Raw genomic sequence first — 21,035 nt, forward strand, 5'->3', positions numbered from 1 at the left:
GGGAAAACATGCAAACTCCATACACACAGACCCCAGGCAAGATTCGAACCCCTAACCCCGGAAGTGTGAAGTGTTAGACACTTTATTTTGCATTTAAAAAATTTATTGTGTGTGTGCTTTTCTTACTGTATTACCTCCCCAACAGTTTTTAGACTGATAATATTAATAGTCCGTGACTAACAACTCGAACAACTATCAGGATATATTTACACATTCACTTACACTAGTGGCCACTGCACAACTACACATTCGTGGACATTAGTTAAATTACCCTTATCACAAGTCACTTTAAATATGTCACTTTTAAGCATATTTGGACACCCCCTAAACGTTCTGTTACCCGGATGCACAAGACACTTGAAACACTTTAAATATGTGACATTTCCGTTTATATTCAATTTATATTCAACCTCAGTCCCACACAAAAAGTCCATAAATTCTATATCTCTATATTGTACAGCTGTTTCTTATTTTCCTATATTTTTTCTCATATTTTTCTTATATTGTACATTTTGTTCAGTTATGTTATTTTATTTTAATTTTATATTTAATTTTATTCTTTCTAGTTAAATTTACCTTCTGTTTCTTTTTCATATTTCTGTCCTATTAGTCCCATAGTCTTTTATTTTAAGGTCACGGGCAGTTGTCTAAGCATTTCACTGCATATCGTACTGTGTATGACTGTGTATGTGACAAATAAAATTTGAATTTGAATTCATATTTACTGACATAAACTCCAATGCACTTCTGTAAGTCACTCTGGATAAAATGCAAAATGCAAAAGCAAGTGTCAACATCACCGGAACATGATGAGTAAGAACAAAAGTGCTTGCTTTTTGCTTTTACAAGCTAACAGAAAAAAAAAAATCATGTTCTGATCCTTTATGTTTGATTTTTCTCGCCCTCCTATTAAAGACAGTTTTAAAGGCACCGGTACATCAGCATGACAGAGAATTATACAAGAATAAGAATAAACAAGCTGAGTGAAAACATAAAAAAAAAAAAAACTGGTGAAAGTTTTCTTTCCAAACATCCGTAGAATAGTTAATACACAAACCACAGATGATATGATTAACAGGATGATCTTTCATGGTGTTTTTTTTAATAGGAAATGATCATAATGATTGTTCTTGAACTACATTTCTTCACATGGGAAACTGAGTCTAGAAAAGGTAGTTGATATCAAATTCACAGTGTGTGTGTGTGTGTGTGTGTGTAAGCCAGCTGCTTACAAAAGTAATTGGATATGATCAGACATGCAAAGCAGCCAAAAACGACAGTTCAGACAAACTGTCTATTGGCATTAATTAAAGAAAAATCTTACTAATTTTTAAATATTGTTTTTCTACAAAAGGGAAACACTTTAATCTAGTTCACACACACACACACACACACACGCATACACACAAACATACTGTAATACTGCTCCGTAATTATTTCTTAACATGCATCCACCAGTCTAATGCATATTTAATATTATTAATAATAGTTTGTAGGGATTAATTCATACAAATAATATCAAGACATACTGTATTATGAATACCAATTTGTTTTCACAGTCAGGATCCAAACAGCAGTTATTGTATATGAGGTAATCAGAAAAGTGAAGGAGAAAATAAACTAAACATCTGGAAAATATGTACATATATATAAACTTAAGTCATTACAATAATACTAATCATACAATGCCAAGCCCAAAAAAAAAAAAAAAAAATCAGTCACACCCCGAAATTTCACTGAGCGCCTTTAGCTTTGATTTAGATTTTTTCTATCTATCCATTGCACCTGTAGTATGTGTGTGTGTGTGCACAAGAGCTGTGAAAAATATATATATATGATTTATCTGCACTGTCGCCGTGCACCTCCAGGGTCCGGGTTTGATTCCCGCCTCGGGGTCTACGTGCATGGAGTTTGCATGTTCTCCAAGTGCTTGGTGGGTTAACCCTGGGTTCTCCAGTTTCCTCCAACAGTCCAAAAACATGCAGAGTTGGTTAATTGGTGCTCCCAAATTGTCCATAGTGTACGAGTATGTGTGTGTGTGTGCGCGTTGTGATTGACTGGCACCCCATTCATGCCTGTATACAGGATAAAACAGTATAGAAGATATGTGAGTAAGAACAAGTGAGTTTTTTTAATTCTAAATCGAACATTGGTTAATCAACAAAAATATCATTTAAATTGCATAATCGATTACATAATCGCACAGCTCTAGTGCACACCGAACTCATTTAAAGGATGTTGTCAAATTGCGTCTACACAGTAATTCATATTTCTGCTAAATATTTTCGTCTTTATATCAGCTAAAATAACCCCCAATAAACCAATAGATTGAATCTGTGTTGTATATAATAAGATGTTCCCGATGTGTTGATGTTTAAAAAGTATTAACTACTGCACTTCTTTCAGCTTATGAAAAAGCTTGGAAACAGAGTTGTGCTTGATACGCAATCTCAGAAGCTCATAAAGTTCGCAAATACAGCTGTATTCCCTGCAGTAGAATCCTGAACTTCAAACGGCGGAAAAAACATGATACTGCACTGATGTGCGGTTATTTGAGAGCGAGGATGACGTCGTAGGATTTGCCCGTCCTGCACACCTGGACGTCGGCGAAGCCAGCCGCCGTGAGCATGTGTGTGTAGTGAGAGGGCGGATGCTCCTTCCCAACCGTCTGAACCAGCATGTTCAGGGAGAAGAGCTGAGCAATTATAGGGCCTCTGCGGTTCTCAAACAGCATAGCTTCTATGAGCAGAACACCTCCTCCTACACACACACACACACACAAAAAGAAAGTCAAACCGGGACTGAAGAGTAAAAACTCACTTTATTTATCCCAGTGTTTTACTTGTGCATAAACACCATCAAGGTGGGAAGATGATCAGACTGTCTGTCTGATTCACGTCTAAAACGCCGGCCTCCCAGGAACTCCCTTAAATGTTTACCCAAACATGTGAAAATGGCTTGGAGCGAGATCAGGACTGTAAAAGTGTAGTTGGTGAATGATTGTGTGTAAAGACGCACAGACAGATGCGTCTCTTGACACGATTTTCAAGAATCCGATGCTGAACGTTCACAGGACTGACTGCAGTGGGCTCTGAGCATCTGAACATTTAAATGTTTTACTGCAGCTAAGAGTCTCATCACCGCACTGTTCTTAAAGTCTTCGCTAAACATCAATCGCTTTTACACCTTCGTTCATCACGAGTCCCGGTTTGACTTGAATGCCAAAAAAGCAACACAATCTCCTACAATGTCAGTTTTAGAGCTAAAAGTGTCAGTTTTATACTGGAGCTCCCAGGGGAGGCAATTTAATAAAAAAATGTTGTCAGTCTCTGAAAATTGTCACACAGACTTAGACATGTGGTATAGGACACAATGTGGCTTCCTGTCTATAAATTACAGATCTATAGACGTGAACAAAACATTAAGGCTACAATATTCTCCGACATGTAGCATCAGCTTCTTTGGTCCCAGTATGGTGAAGTTACGACCCCCGGACAGACAGGGGTCACATTTGAACAGGGAGTTGTACGGAAAGTTGGAAGTTATGTGGGCAATAATATACACAGTAAAACCAACACATTCAAAATACATAGAAATCCAACTGGACCTAAAAAACACTGTAGGGAAATCAGTTCACAGAAACGATTCCTTTAATCTAATCTCATCTAATCTAATCTCATCTAATCTAATCTAATCTCATCTAATCTCATGTAATCTAATCTAATCTAATCTCATCTCATCTAATCTAATCTAATCTAATCTAATCTCATGTAATCTAATCTAATCTAATCTCATCTCATCTCATCTCATCTCATCTCATCTAATCTAATCTAATCTAATCTAATCTAATCTTATCCAATCTAATCTAAAGGCTGAATTTAATTAAATTTTGGGTTTGGAATTAAACTATTTTCCTACTCAATACAAATCCAGATGTGATCCTAGACCAATAATCCACAATACAGCTTATGAAGCAACTCTCTTCATGTCAGGATCAAAGACTTGATGATGTAAGCACCGCCCCTGTCATGTGATGCAGATTTCCTGTACGCACCTGAATTACAGGCTGCGTGGATCTTCTTCAACAGCGCCAGACATTTCTCCTCGGTCCAGTCATGTATGATCCTTGCGAGGACGTACAGATCAGCAGAGGGTAGGTCTTCCTTAAAAAAGTCCCCTTTACACACACACACACACACACACACACACACACACACACACACACACTATAAGCATTAGACTAATGTCTGTTTAATCATTAGATAAAAAAGCATAAAAAAAAAAAGATTCTTAACAAAACCCTCCCAATGTTTTAAAGAAACAGAAGGATATACGAATACCCATATATTCTACCTTGAAAACACCATGTGTTCTTTAGTTTATAAATTATTAATCCTCCTGATATCTGAATCTTCAATCGCGTTAAAGCTTCAGGCTTAAAGTCCACACAAACTAATATCAGTGTCATGTTGTTTCTGAGCTTTGAGTTTTGTTAAGCTTCTGCGCTTTGCTTTCCCTTTTCTTCGCACTGTGTAATATTTATTTTGAGTATTTATTATGCTTTTGGTTAAATACATAATGAGCGACACTTCATTACCCCGACAGGCCCATCGCTCTGGAATCGGCTCCATCGCTCCAAAGTCCAGCATTTATGATCTCGAGCCAACTGAAGGCTTTTTTTCCTCCCTGTTGAGTCTCACTAACAAGTGGTTTATGTGTGTTCATGTCACATTGTGTGTGTATAAATGCTCTCACTTTCACTATTAAACACAGCTCTGATTTTTTTACCATGCAGCGTCACCAAGCGTTTAAATGATCTCCAGTTTTACCATATTTCCTCCACAAAGTTGATGGTTCAGCTGTTCAGCAGGTGTGTGTGATTCAGCCATTGTAGATCCTCCTCTTTGGTTTTAGGTTGATTTAAAGAACCTTCCTAGTTCTTAAGTTCTAAAGCATTAGGTTCTAGTCCTACACTCTTCAGAATCCGTCCTGCTGACCCACGCAGTCACATCATCAATAAATACAGTCCAAGCGAGACATTTCCTCTTGCACCCATAAAAGCACAAGCATTAAGGTGAGAAGGTACTGGACGTTCAGGTCACGAGCAGTTCCCTTACTCTTATCTTTCCATCATTCTTGTACAAGTTTATCTTTGTCTCATACTGTATTTTCCTCTAACAGACAGCTATAACAGATGTTCCTCTAACATCTTTTTTCCCCAGATGTTCTTTAACCGCTTATCCTGTTTACAGCTTAAGAACTCTAAGTGCGCAAAATAATTCTTCAGTCATGGTCATCTTCTACAGTGATCTTCTGTGGACTTCCAGACGTCTGTGGTGTTCTTTTGCTCAATAGTGAATTCAGTCTTTTGACCAAACTTAGTTTTTGGCCTAATCATGGCCTCCACTGTTAGCAGCGCCGGCTCTTTGGACTTTGGAGGAACAAATTTCAAATGCAAAAGCCGCACTTGAAATCAACTGGAGGTTTTCTGTTTGCTTACTTATAAGTGAAATAATGAGGAAATAACACACACCTCATCATGGTACAACTACACATCCAACTGTCTAATTACTTTTGGTCAGGGTCCACGTATACAAATACTACAAATATTGTACTTCCTACAGCATTTAACCAATCTGGATGTAAGCACCCACAAATTAAAGATGAAAGCCTTCACTTTGAGATCTTTTTTGTTGTTGTTTTTTTTCACCAGTATGGCGTGGTAGACAACTTCTCTCAATGTCTAAATGTTTATGGACCTGACAGTATTTATATACTGTATACACAGACACATGCACATACTGTATAATCCCATACACACAAAGAATTAAACACAACCCCCTACTGCTCAGTTATGAAACACTACGTGGCCTTGTCTCTTTTCACTCTCAAACTGACCCAGGGTTCGGGTTCGATTCCCAGCCAGGTTCGATTCCCGCCTCAGTGTGTGTGAGTGTGTGTGAGTGTGTACGTGTGTGCGGCCTGCTATGGAAGTCTCCTGGGATAGGCTCCAAGCCCCACACGACCCTGTATACAGGATAAAGAGGTGTAGACGATGAGTGAGTGAGTGTGAGTATATAAACAGTACATTTTCAGAAGCTGACCTTCCTGAAACACGATGGTGTCATCACTTTGACAGAAGTGCTTCCGGGCTATCTGGACGACTTGAGGTAAGTCCAGGACCGTCAGCGTGGAAGCCGGGTAGGCTTTAGCTAACTCACGGGCCAAGGCACCAGAACAACCTGTAAACAGACGAACCAGGAAACAGGGAGATTGACTTCGTCGAGGGGGGAAAAGATAGCGAACTGATAGCATTACGTTGTTATACAAAGCTCTTTGGTGAAAAGGATTGTTAATCATTAATTAAATTAGTTCTAGTGGCTTTGCCTTATGAAGTACAACACAAAGTAGACAATCTGTCTAACGAGCCATGCAGAAGCTTTGTTGGTTTTATCGATTTATTATAAGAGCTAACAGTAAGAGATACACTATATTGCCAAAAAGATTCTCTCACACATCCAAATCATTGAATTCAGGTGTTCCAGTCACTTCCATGGATCAAATCATGCACCAAGACATGCAAGTCAATTCAAGTAGGCTTTTATCGTCATTCCAACCATATACAGATTTACATTTTTAAGTAAACCTAAAACCATCTATTTCTATACAAAAAAGAGACAACAATAGACAACAGACAACAAAGTGCACGTGCAAATGTGCAAACAAAGAGCTAAAGAACTGCAGACAGTTTCTACAAATATTTGTGAAAGAATGGGTCAGGAGCTCGGTGAATTCCAGCATGGTAACGTGATAGGATGTCACCTGCGTGATCCAAAAGTCCAGTCATGAAATTCAATGAAATTCGTTACTTAATATTCTACAGTCGCCTGTTAGTGGTATTATAACACAGTGGAGCAGCTGCATCCAAGCCTTTCATCACCACGTGCAATGCAAAGCATTGGATGCATACAAATACATATATAAGGTCCGAATACTTTTGGCAGTAGAGTGTAGATTTGTCTAGGTGTGTTAAAATCTAATAGTCAGAATCAACAGTGCAATCACATGGAGATGTTTTGATTACAAGTAAAGGAAAAAAAAGGAACTGGTAGTAAACACACTTTAAGACTTTTAAACCATGGTAACATGTAAGTATCAGAAGAACATCAGAGAACAAGTATACACACCTCCAACATCCACTATGGACTTAAACCTGGACAAGTCGAAAGCGGTTACTACGTCATGGCCGTCAATGACCCAGGATGAGTTCATCAACCCCATAAACTTTAACATCTCTTCCTCTGACCTATAATAAATACAAACATACAGTATATACAGTACAGTACTGGTCGCCAAAGGTATTGAAATATAAGTGAAATGTTTTATTAATAATATAAATTGCTATACAACAATCAAGAAGTCGGTTTCTTGACTGCCACTGCTTTCTTTACCATTGTCCAACGTTTTTTTTGTTACATTTAGGTCTAAGCATGACGCAGGTCATGGATCCAGAAGATGTACTGTACAGTGGGGCAAAAACGTATTTAGTCAGCAACCAATTGTGCAAGTTTTCCCACTTAAAAAGATGAGAGATGCCTGTAATTTTCATCATGGGTATACCTCAACTATGGGAGACAAAATAAGAAAAAAAAAAATCCAGAAAAATCACATTGTTGGATTTTTTAAAGAAATTATTTGCAAATTATGGTGAAAATAAGTATTTGGTCAATAACTAAATTTCATCTCAATACTTTGTTATATACCCTTTGTTGGCAATGACGGAGGTCAAACGTTTTCTGTAAGTCTTCACCAGGTTTTCACACACTGTTGCTGGTATTTGGGCCCATACCTTCATGCAGATCTCCTCTAGAGCGGTGATGTTTTGGGACTGTCGCTAGGCAACACGAACTTTCAACTCCCTCCAAAGATTTTCTATGGGGTTGAGACTGGCTAGGCCACTCCAGGAACTTGAAATGCTTTTTATGAAGCCACTAAACTTCTAAAAGACCCAGCCCTATTTCATCTTCAATGCCCTTGCTGATGAAAGGAGGTTTTTTTATTCAAAATCTCACGATACATGGCCACATTCATTCTTTCCTTTACACTGATTGGTCGTCCTGGTCCCTTTGCAGAAAAACAGCCCCAAAGCATAATGATTCCACCCCCATGCTTCACAGTAGGCATGGTGTTCTTTGGATGATGCTCAGCATTCTTTCTCCTTCAAATACAACAAGTTGAGTTTTTACCAAAAAGTTCTATTTTGGTTTCATCTGACCATAAGACATAAAAAATCTCCCAATCTTTTCTAGATCATCCAAATGCTCTCCAGCAAACTTCAGACCGGCCTGGACATGTACTAGTTTAAGCAGGGGGACACGTCTGGCACTGCAGGATTTGAGCCCTTGGCAGCGCAGTGTGTTACTGATGGTAGTCTTTGTTACTTTGGTCCCAGCTCTCTGCAGGTCATTCACTAGGTCCGCCTGTGTGGTTCTAGGATTTTTGCTCACAGTTCTTGTGATCTTTTTGACCCCACGGGGTGAGATCTTGCGTACAGCCCCAGATCGAGCGAGATTATCAGTGGTCTTGTATGTCTCCCATTTTCTAATAATTGCTCCCACAGTTGATTTCTTCACACCAAACTGCTAACCTATTGCAGATTTAGTCTTCCCAGCCTGGTGCAGGTCTACAGTTTTGTTTCTGGTGTCCTTTGACTGCTCTTTGGTCTTGGCCATAGTGGACTTTGGAGTGTAACCCTAGGTTGTGGACAGGTGTCTTTTATACTGATAACAGATGCTTTTAATACAGGTAACAAATGGAGGACAGAGGAGCCTCCTAAAGAAGAAGTTACAGGTCTGTGAGAGCCAGAAATCCAAAATTGCTTGTTTGTAGGTGAACAAATACCTATTTTACCGAGGAATTTACCATTTAATTCATTAAATAATCCTACAATGTGATTTTCTGGATTTTTTTTCTTTCTTATTTTGTCTCTCATAGTAGAGGTATACCTATGATGAAAATTCCAGGCCTCTCTCATCTTTTTAAGTGGGAGAACTTGCACAATTGGTGGCTGATTAAATACTTTTTTGGCCCGCTGTATATCATTGTCACCTTGCCAATTTTCCAGTCTATTAACACAACTCAAATTAATTAGTGAAATCAGCTGTTTGGTGCACAGGGAGAGTTATAATACATGACATATGTTGTCTTAATTCTTTGGGCCATCCCTGTATGTCTCACACACACATGTTTAAATGGCCAGATTAAATTCTGTTTAAAAAATGTTAGCACTTCTAGTTTCAGGCAGCCGGAGTGATACGTGAGGGATCTGAGGACATGGAGAGGAGCTGGATGAGGGCCAGAGCCTCGAATTTTCTGTCTCATCGCACAGACCCATGAGCAAAAGAGATGCACTCACCCTCCTAAAATAACAAGCAGGACACACAAAAACACACACTTGCATGCCCACGCACACACACACACACACACACACAGTGCCACTTCAGATAACAAGTCTGCTTTCTCTTTCTCTCAAAATCAGTCACTCGGAGACGAACCGATCTCTGTTCTAAAGCTGACACGGCACTGTGATGGAGGCTCTCGAAGGGATTTTTCGAAGCAAAAAGTACCCTGATACTGAAACTGTTTCGTTGTCAAACCTGGCATGAGATAAATAAAAAAGTTTCCAAAGCAACGACACAAAAACAAAGTGAGACACACGGAAAATAATATTAACTCCATACTCTGATTCTCTGATTCATAAACTACTATTGTAGGATTCTTCCACAAATAGCAGATGACAACGATGATGATGATGATGATGATGATGATTTTACAGCTGATGTCGTTGTTGTTTGTTGTAGCTGCTCCCACAACATCGGGTATTTCCGAACTGCGGCTGTGGTTACTTTTGATAATACAAAAGTCTTCGTTAAGTTTACGTTACATAATAATATTTACTCTACCGAAGGAGTCGCAAAAACCTACATTACTCAATCAGGAGAAACCCAGCTTTCTAAAATGACATTAAGAGATCAAATCATATAAAACAATAAAATTCCTCTTTATTTCAAATAACAAACTCAAGCCTTAAACAAGCACATGGACAAATACAGAAGGCACAAACTTTCGGTTCTAACCATGTTATCTGTACTAAAAGGGTAAGATATACTTACAGAACAAGGATTGTCCTATTTCTAGACAATTTTTCTATCAATGCATATAAATTAAATTTAAAAGCACTAGTTCATTCAGTCCGAACAGAAATAGGAAGCTCAAGCAGTATGTCAGATATGTACAGTAGCAGTGCTGGAGCATCGTCCACCTGTCAAAAGTCACATGTCACATGTCGAAGGACAGCGAGTCATAAACTCACCTGTATATAGCGGAGAAAATGTCTTCTGATGAGATACCAAAGGTTTTTTCATTTTGGTTCTTTCCTTCCCTGTGAAGATAAAAATAGCAACTTGATATTTCAACTTTCTAAGCTTGACCTATAGACTAAAACCGCAGATTCTTTCAGAATTAGAAGGGAAGGACTGCAACATCTAAAGTGTTTTGTTATACATGTTATGAAGCGTGCAGGGGAATATTGTATTTAAAAAAAAAATCCTAAACTACGTCTCCAATATCCAACATCTTTTTTTATTTTATTTTTTTAACATTTACATACATGCAAACCCTTTAGTTTAAATGAGGAGTGATTTGGAAACGTAGGTTCAAGTTCTAATTTATTCACTGCGCTAAATAAGACCAGACTTTCTACTAAAGACCATCATTTTATAGGTTTTATAGAAAGCAGCAGATGAGGGGGTGGCAGGTGCAGAAACTTGTGCACGAGTGAGGAAAGTGAGAGCTGGGAATTTATAGGATGTTAACTAGAAAGTAGGGACACCTTTAATAGGATAGTTTGGGTTTTTCCAGTCTGTCTTAAAGCAAAGTTGAGGTGCATATAACCAACGACCCTCGTTCCGTGCAGAAATGCATTCCAAAGTTAAGCTGAGACTCATATGATGCTTCTGATGTCACACTCAAATGAATCAAGTTGGTATCGATGCATTTTGTACAAACCGAACTAGCCGTATGGCTGTGCACTTCAATTATAATATTTGAGACAAACTTGACAAAACACAAACTATGCCTTTAAACATAGGATTTCTCTTAAATGTTATTTATTTCATAACCTCATAAATACTGTATGGCCAAAAGTTTATAAACACCTGAACATCACAGCCAGACTTGGGCTTTCCACAAAATTCAAAGTACAGAATTGTCCATAATGTCTTTGTATACTGTAGCATTACAATTTTCCTTCGATGGAACAAACAGACCCGGGGGAAATTCTCCTGCCTGATGTGTAGTATTCCTGCGACCCAGATAAAGAGGTTTGCTTAGTACTGTTTATATAACAGTGTGTAAAGACTTCACCAGCCCTTTCCTCCCAGAGAGAAGTCAACTGATTTTTCAATAATCCTAGACCAGAATCAAACATGCATAAGAGTAGTTCTAGGCACATTTGCGATTCCAGACGTGGGAATATTAAAGCAAGCACCTGAGGGACATATAGTATAGTAAAGGATCAGCTTTTAAAAAGTGTGAATGTCTTCAGTTAAAGGTCAGGATCAATAACCCGTCTGCAACTGACCTATTATTGTTACAACGTCTTACCTGACTGCATCTCCTATGTTGTTCCAGAGAGGGTAGATGGTCTGAGACTGGTAGATGATCATGTCATAGAGAGATTTAGGGCTGTTCTTGGCCAGATACAGATTAGCAACATCTGTACTGCTGTAATAGGCTACAAGGGGGAAAAAAAAAGACAAAATGTACCTTGAAAGAAAGTTTCAGAAAAAAAAAAACACAATGTTTATCATCTATTTTGGATTTCTAAACGACCTTCGCGTAAATTATTTAGGAATCAACCTTGCATTATTAATAATGTCTAAAAGGGAGAGGATGGATCTTCTCAAATATTAATCACAAATTCTCACATAAAGAAAACAGGCATTATAGCCTGAAAAACTTCAGTCGGGCTGCCTTTTAGTCCAAATCTAATAAGAATATAACTTTTTAGTCTAATGGTATATGGGAAGCATTTGTATATGGATTATACATGTCAATCATTATCCTAAAAACTTGACTTATTTTTTTGTATTAAATGTTTTCTTGGGGAAATATGCTATAGTGGAAGCACTGTCATCTTGTACCTCCAGGGTCGAGGGTTTGATGACGTCCCGCCTCAGATCTGTGTGTGTGGAGTTTGCATGTTCTCCCCGTGTTTGGTGGGTTTCCTCAGGGTACTCAAGTTTGACATGCAAATTAGACTATCTGGTTTCTTCCCGAATTGCCTGTAGTGTGTGTGAGTGCTTGTGCGCTGCGATGGATTGGCACCCCGTCCAGGGTGTACCCCAGTCCCCCCGGAATAGACTCGAAGCCTTTAGTGACCCTCTATACAAGATAAGCAGTATAGAGAATACGCATGAACATGTTTCCGTTGGCTCACTTGTCCCTGATGTCTATTCTGTTCAAAAATAAACTTACCAAATATCAGCAAATATACCTAAAGGAAACACATATACCGCACGTGTTGTATTCATATCACCTGGCGTTAGCATACCTTTGTCTTGCGTTATCTCCACCTCCAAGACCTCAATACCCACAAGCGCATCGAGGAGCCGCTCCATGCCGTCCTCACTGGTGCCCAGCTCTTGCGCTATCTCGGCTGCACTCAGGGACTTCTGGGATTGGAGAAGCAAGTCAAAGACACCCTGCTCACATGCTGAAAAGATCACCTGCAGAGGAAGGAGAGACCAAGCTGGAGTAGACATCAGTGAAATAAAACGATGAGAAAAAAAAAAAGAAAAAGAAAGGCAGATTTAAAGGTTCAAGATAGACAGATAGTAAGGGGTGTACTCGTGCACGCAAGTACGTCAATCTGGTACTGCGCTCTGCCATCTGAATCTTGAGAGAGCAGCTTCCTGCCAAAGCTCACAATCATAACCAGTCACGGAAGCGCTTTCAGCTAGAAAACACATCTGATAACGTTATGTCATCAGTAACTGCTTCCAAGTCATTCCGAACCTCCTCTCTGAAAAATCCGTGTTGTGATTCGATCTTTAATTTCTGCTAGTTAGCGTGAGCATGAGTTTACGCCAACGCACTTACAGGTTCATGACTAATGAGAGCGACAAGGCTAACTAGCGTCTAACACAAGATTCCAAATCACCCTGTAACCCCTGATCAAGGGCGGTACATAGTCTTTATAGGTGGAATAAGGGATTGTACACATTTCCATAGCTGAAGTGGAATAAGTGGAGACATAAAGAGAAACTAATGAGATTTACAGGACTACCCACTACCTCCATAGTTTATTCTGCTCATGGTTTGGCTACATACGGTACAATGCCGTGAAAAATGATTTGTGCAGCTTTTTGAAAAATGCATAATAATGCTTTTTGAAAAAAGCTGCACAAGAATGCTATTTGGTACTTAAAGTAAACTGCACAAACCTATCCAAACCCAAAGTAATTGCCCCCTACACCTGATAACTAGTTGTGCCACCCTTAGCGGCAACAACCACAATCAAGCATTTGCAATAACTGGAAATGGGGCTTCCTTGTAGAGGAATTTTGTCCCACTCTTCTTTGCAGAATTGTTTCGAGTTCAGCCACATTAGAGGGTTTTCAAGCATAAGCGGCCTGTTTAAGATCATCTTAATCTGATTTAAGTCCGGACTCTGGCTAGGCAACTTCAAAACTTTTATTTGTTTTTTTTGTTTTTGTTTTTGCCTTTTTTTTACGTAAATAAATGAAATCATCATATAAAACCAATTTTTTAATGGGTAATCTTTGTGTAATTAAAAAAATTATTTTTATTTTTAATTGTGACAAATATGCAAAAAAATATTAGGGGCAAATACTTTTTTACGGCACTGGAAAACGGAACTACTTTTACCCCTGCGTGTGCTGCCATAGAAAAACAATCAACAATGGGTTGGTGTGATGCAGACAGACGCAAAATACGTAAAAATGTAACAATCCACCCATGCACCTCAGGGGTGTGCGTAGTGCTGGCACCAAGGCAAACCAAAGAAATGGTTCAGAAACGAAACCAACAATTATGCATTATTAGTTGTGGTCAACTGAATCCACCGTGGAGAAACAGAAAGAAGGCCACTGACTGGCGTGGAACAAAACCATTGAATATAAGTGATGAATTGTTGATAGAGTGAGCAGCAGGGTGCTGAAGTCTATTCACTAATGATCAAAAGTGCTGGAGAGAGATAAGACACCCGACTCCAACCTTGGACACCCGGAAGCCATTGAAGTACTCCAGTAGTTTGAAGGGGTAATCAAGTTCACTCTGAGATAGATGCTCAGCCATGGTGAAGAATTCTGGGTAAAATCAATCTGAAAAGAAAAATAGGTTATCATCATGGAACAGGAAGAATTATACAAGCAGCATGTCAGCGAAATAAATGTACAGCTAAGAAAATGAGAGTTAAAGGTCTTGCTAAAAGATCAGATCAGCAGGTCTTTGCTGGCGGTTTTTGCACAGTCTTGTAATCACTGGCGTATTCCTGCCGCAGTCACATGGTGACATAAAAATATTTTTTTCACTTCTATAGCATTTGGCGGTAATCTCTGCATAAAGCTGAGCTGTTGAGGGTTAAGGGCCTTGTTTAAGGGTCCAACAGTGGCATCCTGGCGGCTCTGAGGTTTAAACCTGGGACCTTCCGAATCAATTGTCCAACACCTTAACCAATGGACTACCCGCCACGCCCACAAAGAGTATTAACCCACTGCAGATTAAACTTTATAATGCTAATGCTTTACACTGCAAAGCCTGGAATAGTAAAAAAAAAAAACCTAAAGTAGTCTTGTGTATAAAAAAAAAAAAAGGTTTATGATTCACAAAAATTCACAGCCCAATAATGTCAGATGAGATCAGGGCTGAGATTGTGTGAATATTATGGAGTCAAAATAAATAAAAAAATACAGAGTAAAACAGCTTCTTATTGAAACTTACTTCAAGCACCAAATAGTAGTTTATAACAAGGGCTGATTGTATATATTAGATAGCACGGGTCTGTACTGTATCATGCTCTATCTACAATAGTTTAGTGCTGCACGTAAAATCTCTCATTAAGAAACAGAAATTTTTTGGTTCCTTTCCATGGCTAGCTTTTTTTTTTTATAACTAGTTATAAAATATATTTTAGGAGTTACGTTATAATAATGGCCATTTTGTTCGGCCAATACAGCCAATCTAAATCCGTAGCTAATAGAGAATGTTAAAATGATAACACATTTAAAAATGCGTGCAAAAGTGAAAATAAGTAAGTACACTTAATTCTTTAACTGTACTTCAGTACATATTTCACTTATCTGTACTTTACTTGAGTAGTTTTATTAAAGGATCCTTTTTTTTTTTTCATTTTACTCCACTACATCCTACAGAAAATATCTGTACTTTCTTCTTCACTACATTTCAGCATACTGTGGTGTTACATACCCAGAGAGGTGTGTAGTTTTTTTTTTTAAGATGCGAGATTTCCCTTCCCTCCGTGAAATGCCTAATCATGTAGCAGGTGTTTGAAACTAGAAGCGAAGGTGGTTGCAGATAGTGAAGGAACAGCATGTTCGCATTCGTGAGAGAGAGAAATCAAAAGAGAAACACTTTTACCATGACTTAAGAAAAATTTATTTGATCAGCAGGTTTTCTGCCATAAGACTTAAGTCTTATTAATATTGAGAGAAAAAAGAGGCTTTTGAGGAAACCACTGTTTGTAGTTACAGAATGTTAAGAACCATCTTGTTTCCTAGACATTCCACAACATTTAATGTACCTATAAATGGATAAAGAATTCAAAAAATCATTAACTAGTAAATTAGAAACTGTTCAAATTGTTGTGGTTTAAGTTAACATAGCTTAATAGGAAAACCAATTGTGGGTTGTAACCCACATTCCCAAATTTGATACCAAATTGGTACAGTCTTGAGATTGGGATGTTTGTGAGTGTACAGTACGGTCCATAGCAGTCCGGAAGAAATCCAAGATGGCCTTACATTACTCGTCTGTGGTTGAGGGTTTAAAAGTTGCAGCGTAATTTTGAGTTTAACATGGTGCGGACGAGATTTTAGCAAGATAACGACTAATGGCTATTTCAAAAAGTAGTCGTTAGCCTAGCCGGGTTACAGTTCAGCTAACACCATGACAGCTGGAAATAATTTTTTTTTCCCCACTCATGAGTGGTAGGAATGTACCAGTATCATTAGCAGACGCTGTGTTTGGAACAGATTTTTCACATTTTTTCTGTTGAACAACCAACAACTTAAAATTGTTGTCTGGTCTTGTACACTTCATCTTTTCATTCCTTATGCTTTTGTTGTTGTTTTTTGCAAGAAGACACGGACGTGGGCTCTATTACGTTTTATAACAGATAGTAAGTCAGAATTTTAAGATATCCGAGGGACGTACCGGCCAGGTTCTGGCCTCATAAATTACACCTACACCTATAGTCCTAAAATATGTGGATTTCCTTGTTTAGTATTGTTCACTAAAGAAGTGCTGTACTGGATTAAATCCATTAAATGGCGAGATCCAACCCCTGCACACTAAACTACTCCCTAGCATGCTCTACACTCCAGGTCAGTGTTAACAGATGAGAAATTATAGCATTTCTTTGACAATTTATAGCAAAACGTGACCTGTAGCGGTTCTTTTTAACATTCGGTCGGTAAATCATGACAGTTCTTAGACAATTCTTGACATTTCGGCCATGGCCCGTAGCGGAGTCCTTATGGGTTTAGCCTAAGCACCTTACTAAACAAAGGTACGTAGGTGCACAGCTTTGTACCTGAGAGTACAGAACCTTATTTAGAAAGCCAGAAGAACTTCTACAAGTTAGTTTAAAACTATCCTAGGATACTTAGGGCATGAAGTGTGTAGTATTAAAAGCTACCTATTTTGCACAATGTGTGATTCGCCTTCCCTCTGTGAAATGTTTAATCATGTAGCAGGTGTTTGAAACCAGAAGTAGAGATGGTTGCAGAAAGCGAAGAAACCTGAAGCATGTTCACAGTCGGGAACCACAGAGAGAGTGAGAGAGAGAGAGAGAGAGAGAGAAGGAAAGACTTCTACCTGACTTAACATTATTTAGAAAGCCAGAAGAACTGGTGTAAAGCAAAAGTACTGTATTATTCATTCAGCATCTATATCACTTTATTTTACAGGGTTGTACCAATCCATCACGGGGCACACACACACATACACTAAACACGGGACGTGAACATGCAAACTACAGACAGAAGGCGGGAATTGAACCCGGACCCCAGAGAAACAACGCTAACTACCACGCCACCTTGCGGCTTAAGTGTTAACTTCGAATTGCATATTTGTCAGGGTGTATAGATCTTTACACCATTTACTTTTTTGTTTATTTATTTATTCACTTGTTTGTTTATTAACTTACTTATCACTCTAGACTTTTGCATAGACATTATTGTAATATTCTATTAAAACTTTAGAAAAGGCATAAATATCACTGAAAAAAAAAAACGTGCAGTGTGTGTAATGAGGGATAAGTTGGATTCATCTCACGTGACCTGCCAACGTGAATTACTCGGCATTTAATAGCTGTCTTGGACAGATGTTTATTTAGAACAGCTGTTTATTCTGTCACCACGCGCAGCTCTGTTAGAGACAGTCAGAGCTTTTAAACAAATCACCCAGAATGTATTATATATATATATATATATATATATATATAAAAATGATCTAGGGTTATAATAAACATGTGGGTCGAACGGAAAGCCTGTCTGTCTGTCTGATGGTATTTTACTTACCAAATAAAATAATAAACCATAAATATTAAAAATAAAACAGAGAGGAGTTTTCAGTCCTGGTGTGTTCTTAATCTCCGGCGATGACTGAAATGCTGCAAAATATAATCCCTTATGGACTAAAACCGCAAAAACTAGAGCAGTAGGAAACATAAAACACGACGAAACCGCCTCCTCCTCCGTCCAATAAAACACCGGCGCTCCACCTGATGTTTGTAAAAGTCACCAGCAGAGGGCGCGCAAACACCAGTTTGACCGCTTCCCTGCGCACGACGCTGAAGTTTTCGGCTCTCTGTGGCTTCCCCCATCGCCATTTCCCCCTTAAGGGAGGAGGGGAATTCCAGTCGCCATCTTACATGGTCGTGGGTCATCAGGCTTATTTCATAAATCAAAATTAAATCTGTGAGACTTTTTGATAGTTACTGCAACTATCAATTAACATCAATTAACTGCTGTTAAATATAGTTGGAGATCATTTATAGTAATAAATACAACAATCAATTTATCAAAGAGCTCCTGTGGACTGTGGTGAGGTGACCATTGTATTTATTTCAATTTACAACAGTGATACGCCTCCGGTACCACCTCAGGGTCTGTGTGCAGGGAGTTTCCATGTCGTACTTGATGGGTTTCCTCAGGGTACTCCGGTTTCCTCCCACAGTCCAAAGACCTGCAAATTAGGCTAACTGGTGTTCCCAAATTGCTCGTCGTGTGTAAATGTGTGTGTGTGTGTGCGCGCCCTGTGCTGGATTGGCCTAAGGGATAGGCTGGACCGGGTGCCAATCCATCACAGGAACACCACGTATCAATCTGTATGTCTTCGGACTGTGGGAGAAAACCCACACAGAAGCACAGGGAGAACATGCAAACTCTATGCACAGACCCCAGGTGGGACTCGAACCTGGACCCTGGAGGTTTATGGCCACCGTGCCTCTCTTAACTAAATACAAAACATTAAACTATCTATTATAATAATAATAACATTAACCCTCAGTGTTGTTGAATTCTTAAACCTGACTGGTCAAAAGGTGTTGATTAATCTTGTGTCGCATTATTGTCAGTGATAGTTGTATAATAAAAAACTAATTCAATTACATTACTTTTTTTTTAGAGACCTAAAAAGCAGACACTCAACATAAACCAAGTCTAATAAAAAAAAATAAATAAATAAATAAATGAAAACATTCAGGCACAAAAGGTTGTAATTGCTAAAATCAAAGCGTTCTGATAGGAAATGTTCATGCAACATTTATAAATATAAAACGCGAGTGCTTTATTCATGTCAGCAAATTTTCAAACACCAAAAAGCCCAAATACACACCGTTTTCTCGGGGTCATGACAAATCGTACTTGTGGTATTTTTTCCCCTCTTGGTTGCTTGAAGGTGATGAAGTAATGAAAGGAAGTAACAAGGATGGTCGGTTCCACAACATCAGGGTTTCAAAAAACTGCAGCGTTTCTTTCATCAAAAAAGCTAAAAAAATAAATAAATAAATTGTAATTGACGAGAAATTGCGGTGGTGCACTCGTACATGCAATCATAGCAAATTACTGCATCTGGCAGCATCTCACATACCAGTCATTAATTAATTTTCTGTAACAGCCTATCTTAAGTATTTAACTCAATACTTTGGACATTTTAATTACACCTTTAGCATTGTTTTACATGCAACCTAGATATAGTATCATAGTCTTTATTCACCGTAACCGTTCAGTACTATTTCAACATATTTAGCAATAAGAAATTTGACCAAGATCAAGCTTATAACCTTACTGTATTATACACTGCTTATTGTGTACTACAAAACAAATGTTCAAACATTTACATAACATTTTCAAATTATGCAAAATAAACAGTACACGTCTCATAAATACACCAATAAAGCATGTAAATGTTACGATCCGTTGCACAACGCGACAGCGCCGCCCTCCTGGAGACTCCTGTTGTAGATCGGCGACAGAACAACGAGCTGTTGTGAACACAAAGGACGAGCAACAGCGGTTTTATTATCCAAATCTGTTTATTTGTTTATGCATCGACACATTTCATCCTCTCGCTCGCTCACTCGCACGCACACACACAAGAGTCCCAACAATTAAATACGTGACGTGGGGAGAAACCAGCATTAGAGCATAGTTATGCCGAACATGCTTCAATAAAATGATACACATATTTACAGAATCCACCACTTGTTTTTTCACCTCCCACCCCCGCCCACCCGCAAAAAAAAAAATTACCAAACAAAAAATTATGAAGTGTTTAATCCTTCGTACCCCTGTCTAGTCTCCAAAAAAAAGATCTTATACTGTTTCTTCCACACATAAAAAGAAAAAGAAAAAAAAAGAGGGAGAGAAAGAATGATGGAACAGAGTTATGGCCAATACAACACAGTAGTACATAGAGTCCATTAACTACAGCAACATGGCAGTAACACTGAATACTTCGTAAAGTCTATGTACAAGGTGGCAATGAGTTCGGGAAAAAGATCTTTCGAGCCTGAAGCATGCCTTTGGGTGTGTCTGTGTGTGTGTTTTTATTTATTTAGTTATTTTTTTTATTTTAACCAAGTAAAAGGGGCACTAGGGGAAGGAGGGAAAAGTGTGTATTAGAAGTTGTATTCCGTAAACGTGTTTAGTTTTTTTCTTTCCTTGCCTTCGACTACTTTTATCCGTAAATTGTCCTTGAGAAGGGGAAAAAAAACAAACAATGAAAACAAAAAACACAAATAAGGCACAATTTCTACTCGCACTGTTTCCGTTAATGAGACGACAGCAACAGGACTCACTGACTGATAAACTGAAATTTTAAAGATTATGATGTCATCAAAAGTTGATTTTTTTTTTCTTTCTTCTCTTTGCTTTCTTTGTAAGTTTCCTGGAAAGAAGCCTCGACTCCCAATACTTCCCTCGAAACCCATCTGAACTGAACACGTACAAACAATCACATTGTGATTAAGCCGTGGCACCGGAAGTGCATACACCATATCATCAACGCTGAAACAGAACACACCCACATGAACCGGGACGTCCGGCCTGCTAATGCTGTGGACACGAAACCCAACGTGCAGCTGATTTAATGAAATGAATTGAGTAAAAAAAACAAAACAAATGAACGAACAAAAAAAAATAAGAAATCATCACACAGCCATGATCCCTTGGATCGCAGCATTTCACTCCCGCCTCTCTCACACACAG

At 38.6% G+C, this 21,035-nt stretch overlaps 1 protein-coding gene across 1 annotated transcript; it reads right to left on the minus strand.

Moving 5' to 3' along the window:
• Positions 1 to 1,086: 1,086 nt before the first annotated feature.
• On the minus strand, positions 1,087 to 14,567 carry asmt2 (acetylserotonin O-methyltransferase 2). The gene is made up of 8 exons (XM_053509168.1): positions 14,299 to 14,567; positions 12,614 to 12,788; positions 11,665 to 11,794; positions 10,373 to 10,441; positions 7,188 to 7,306; positions 6,105 to 6,242; positions 4,055 to 4,177; positions 1,087 to 2,760 (listed from the first exon to the last, which is right to left on the minus strand). The coding sequence occupies exons 1-8, from the start codon at positions 14,377 to 14,379 to the stop codon at positions 2,549 to 2,551; spliced, it is 1,047 nt and encodes a 348-aa protein (XP_053365143.1). The 5' UTR covers positions 14,380 to 14,567; the 3' UTR covers positions 1,087 to 2,548.
• Between the last annotated feature and the right edge of the window lie 6,468 nt (positions 14,568 to 21,035).

Source organism: Clarias gariepinus, chromosome 13 (assembly GCF_024256425.1).
Source record: "Clarias gariepinus isolate MV-2021 ecotype Netherlands chromosome 13, CGAR_prim_01v2, whole genome shotgun sequence".
Lineage (NCBI taxonomy): Eukaryota > Metazoa > Chordata > Actinopteri > Siluriformes > Clariidae > Clarias > Clarias gariepinus.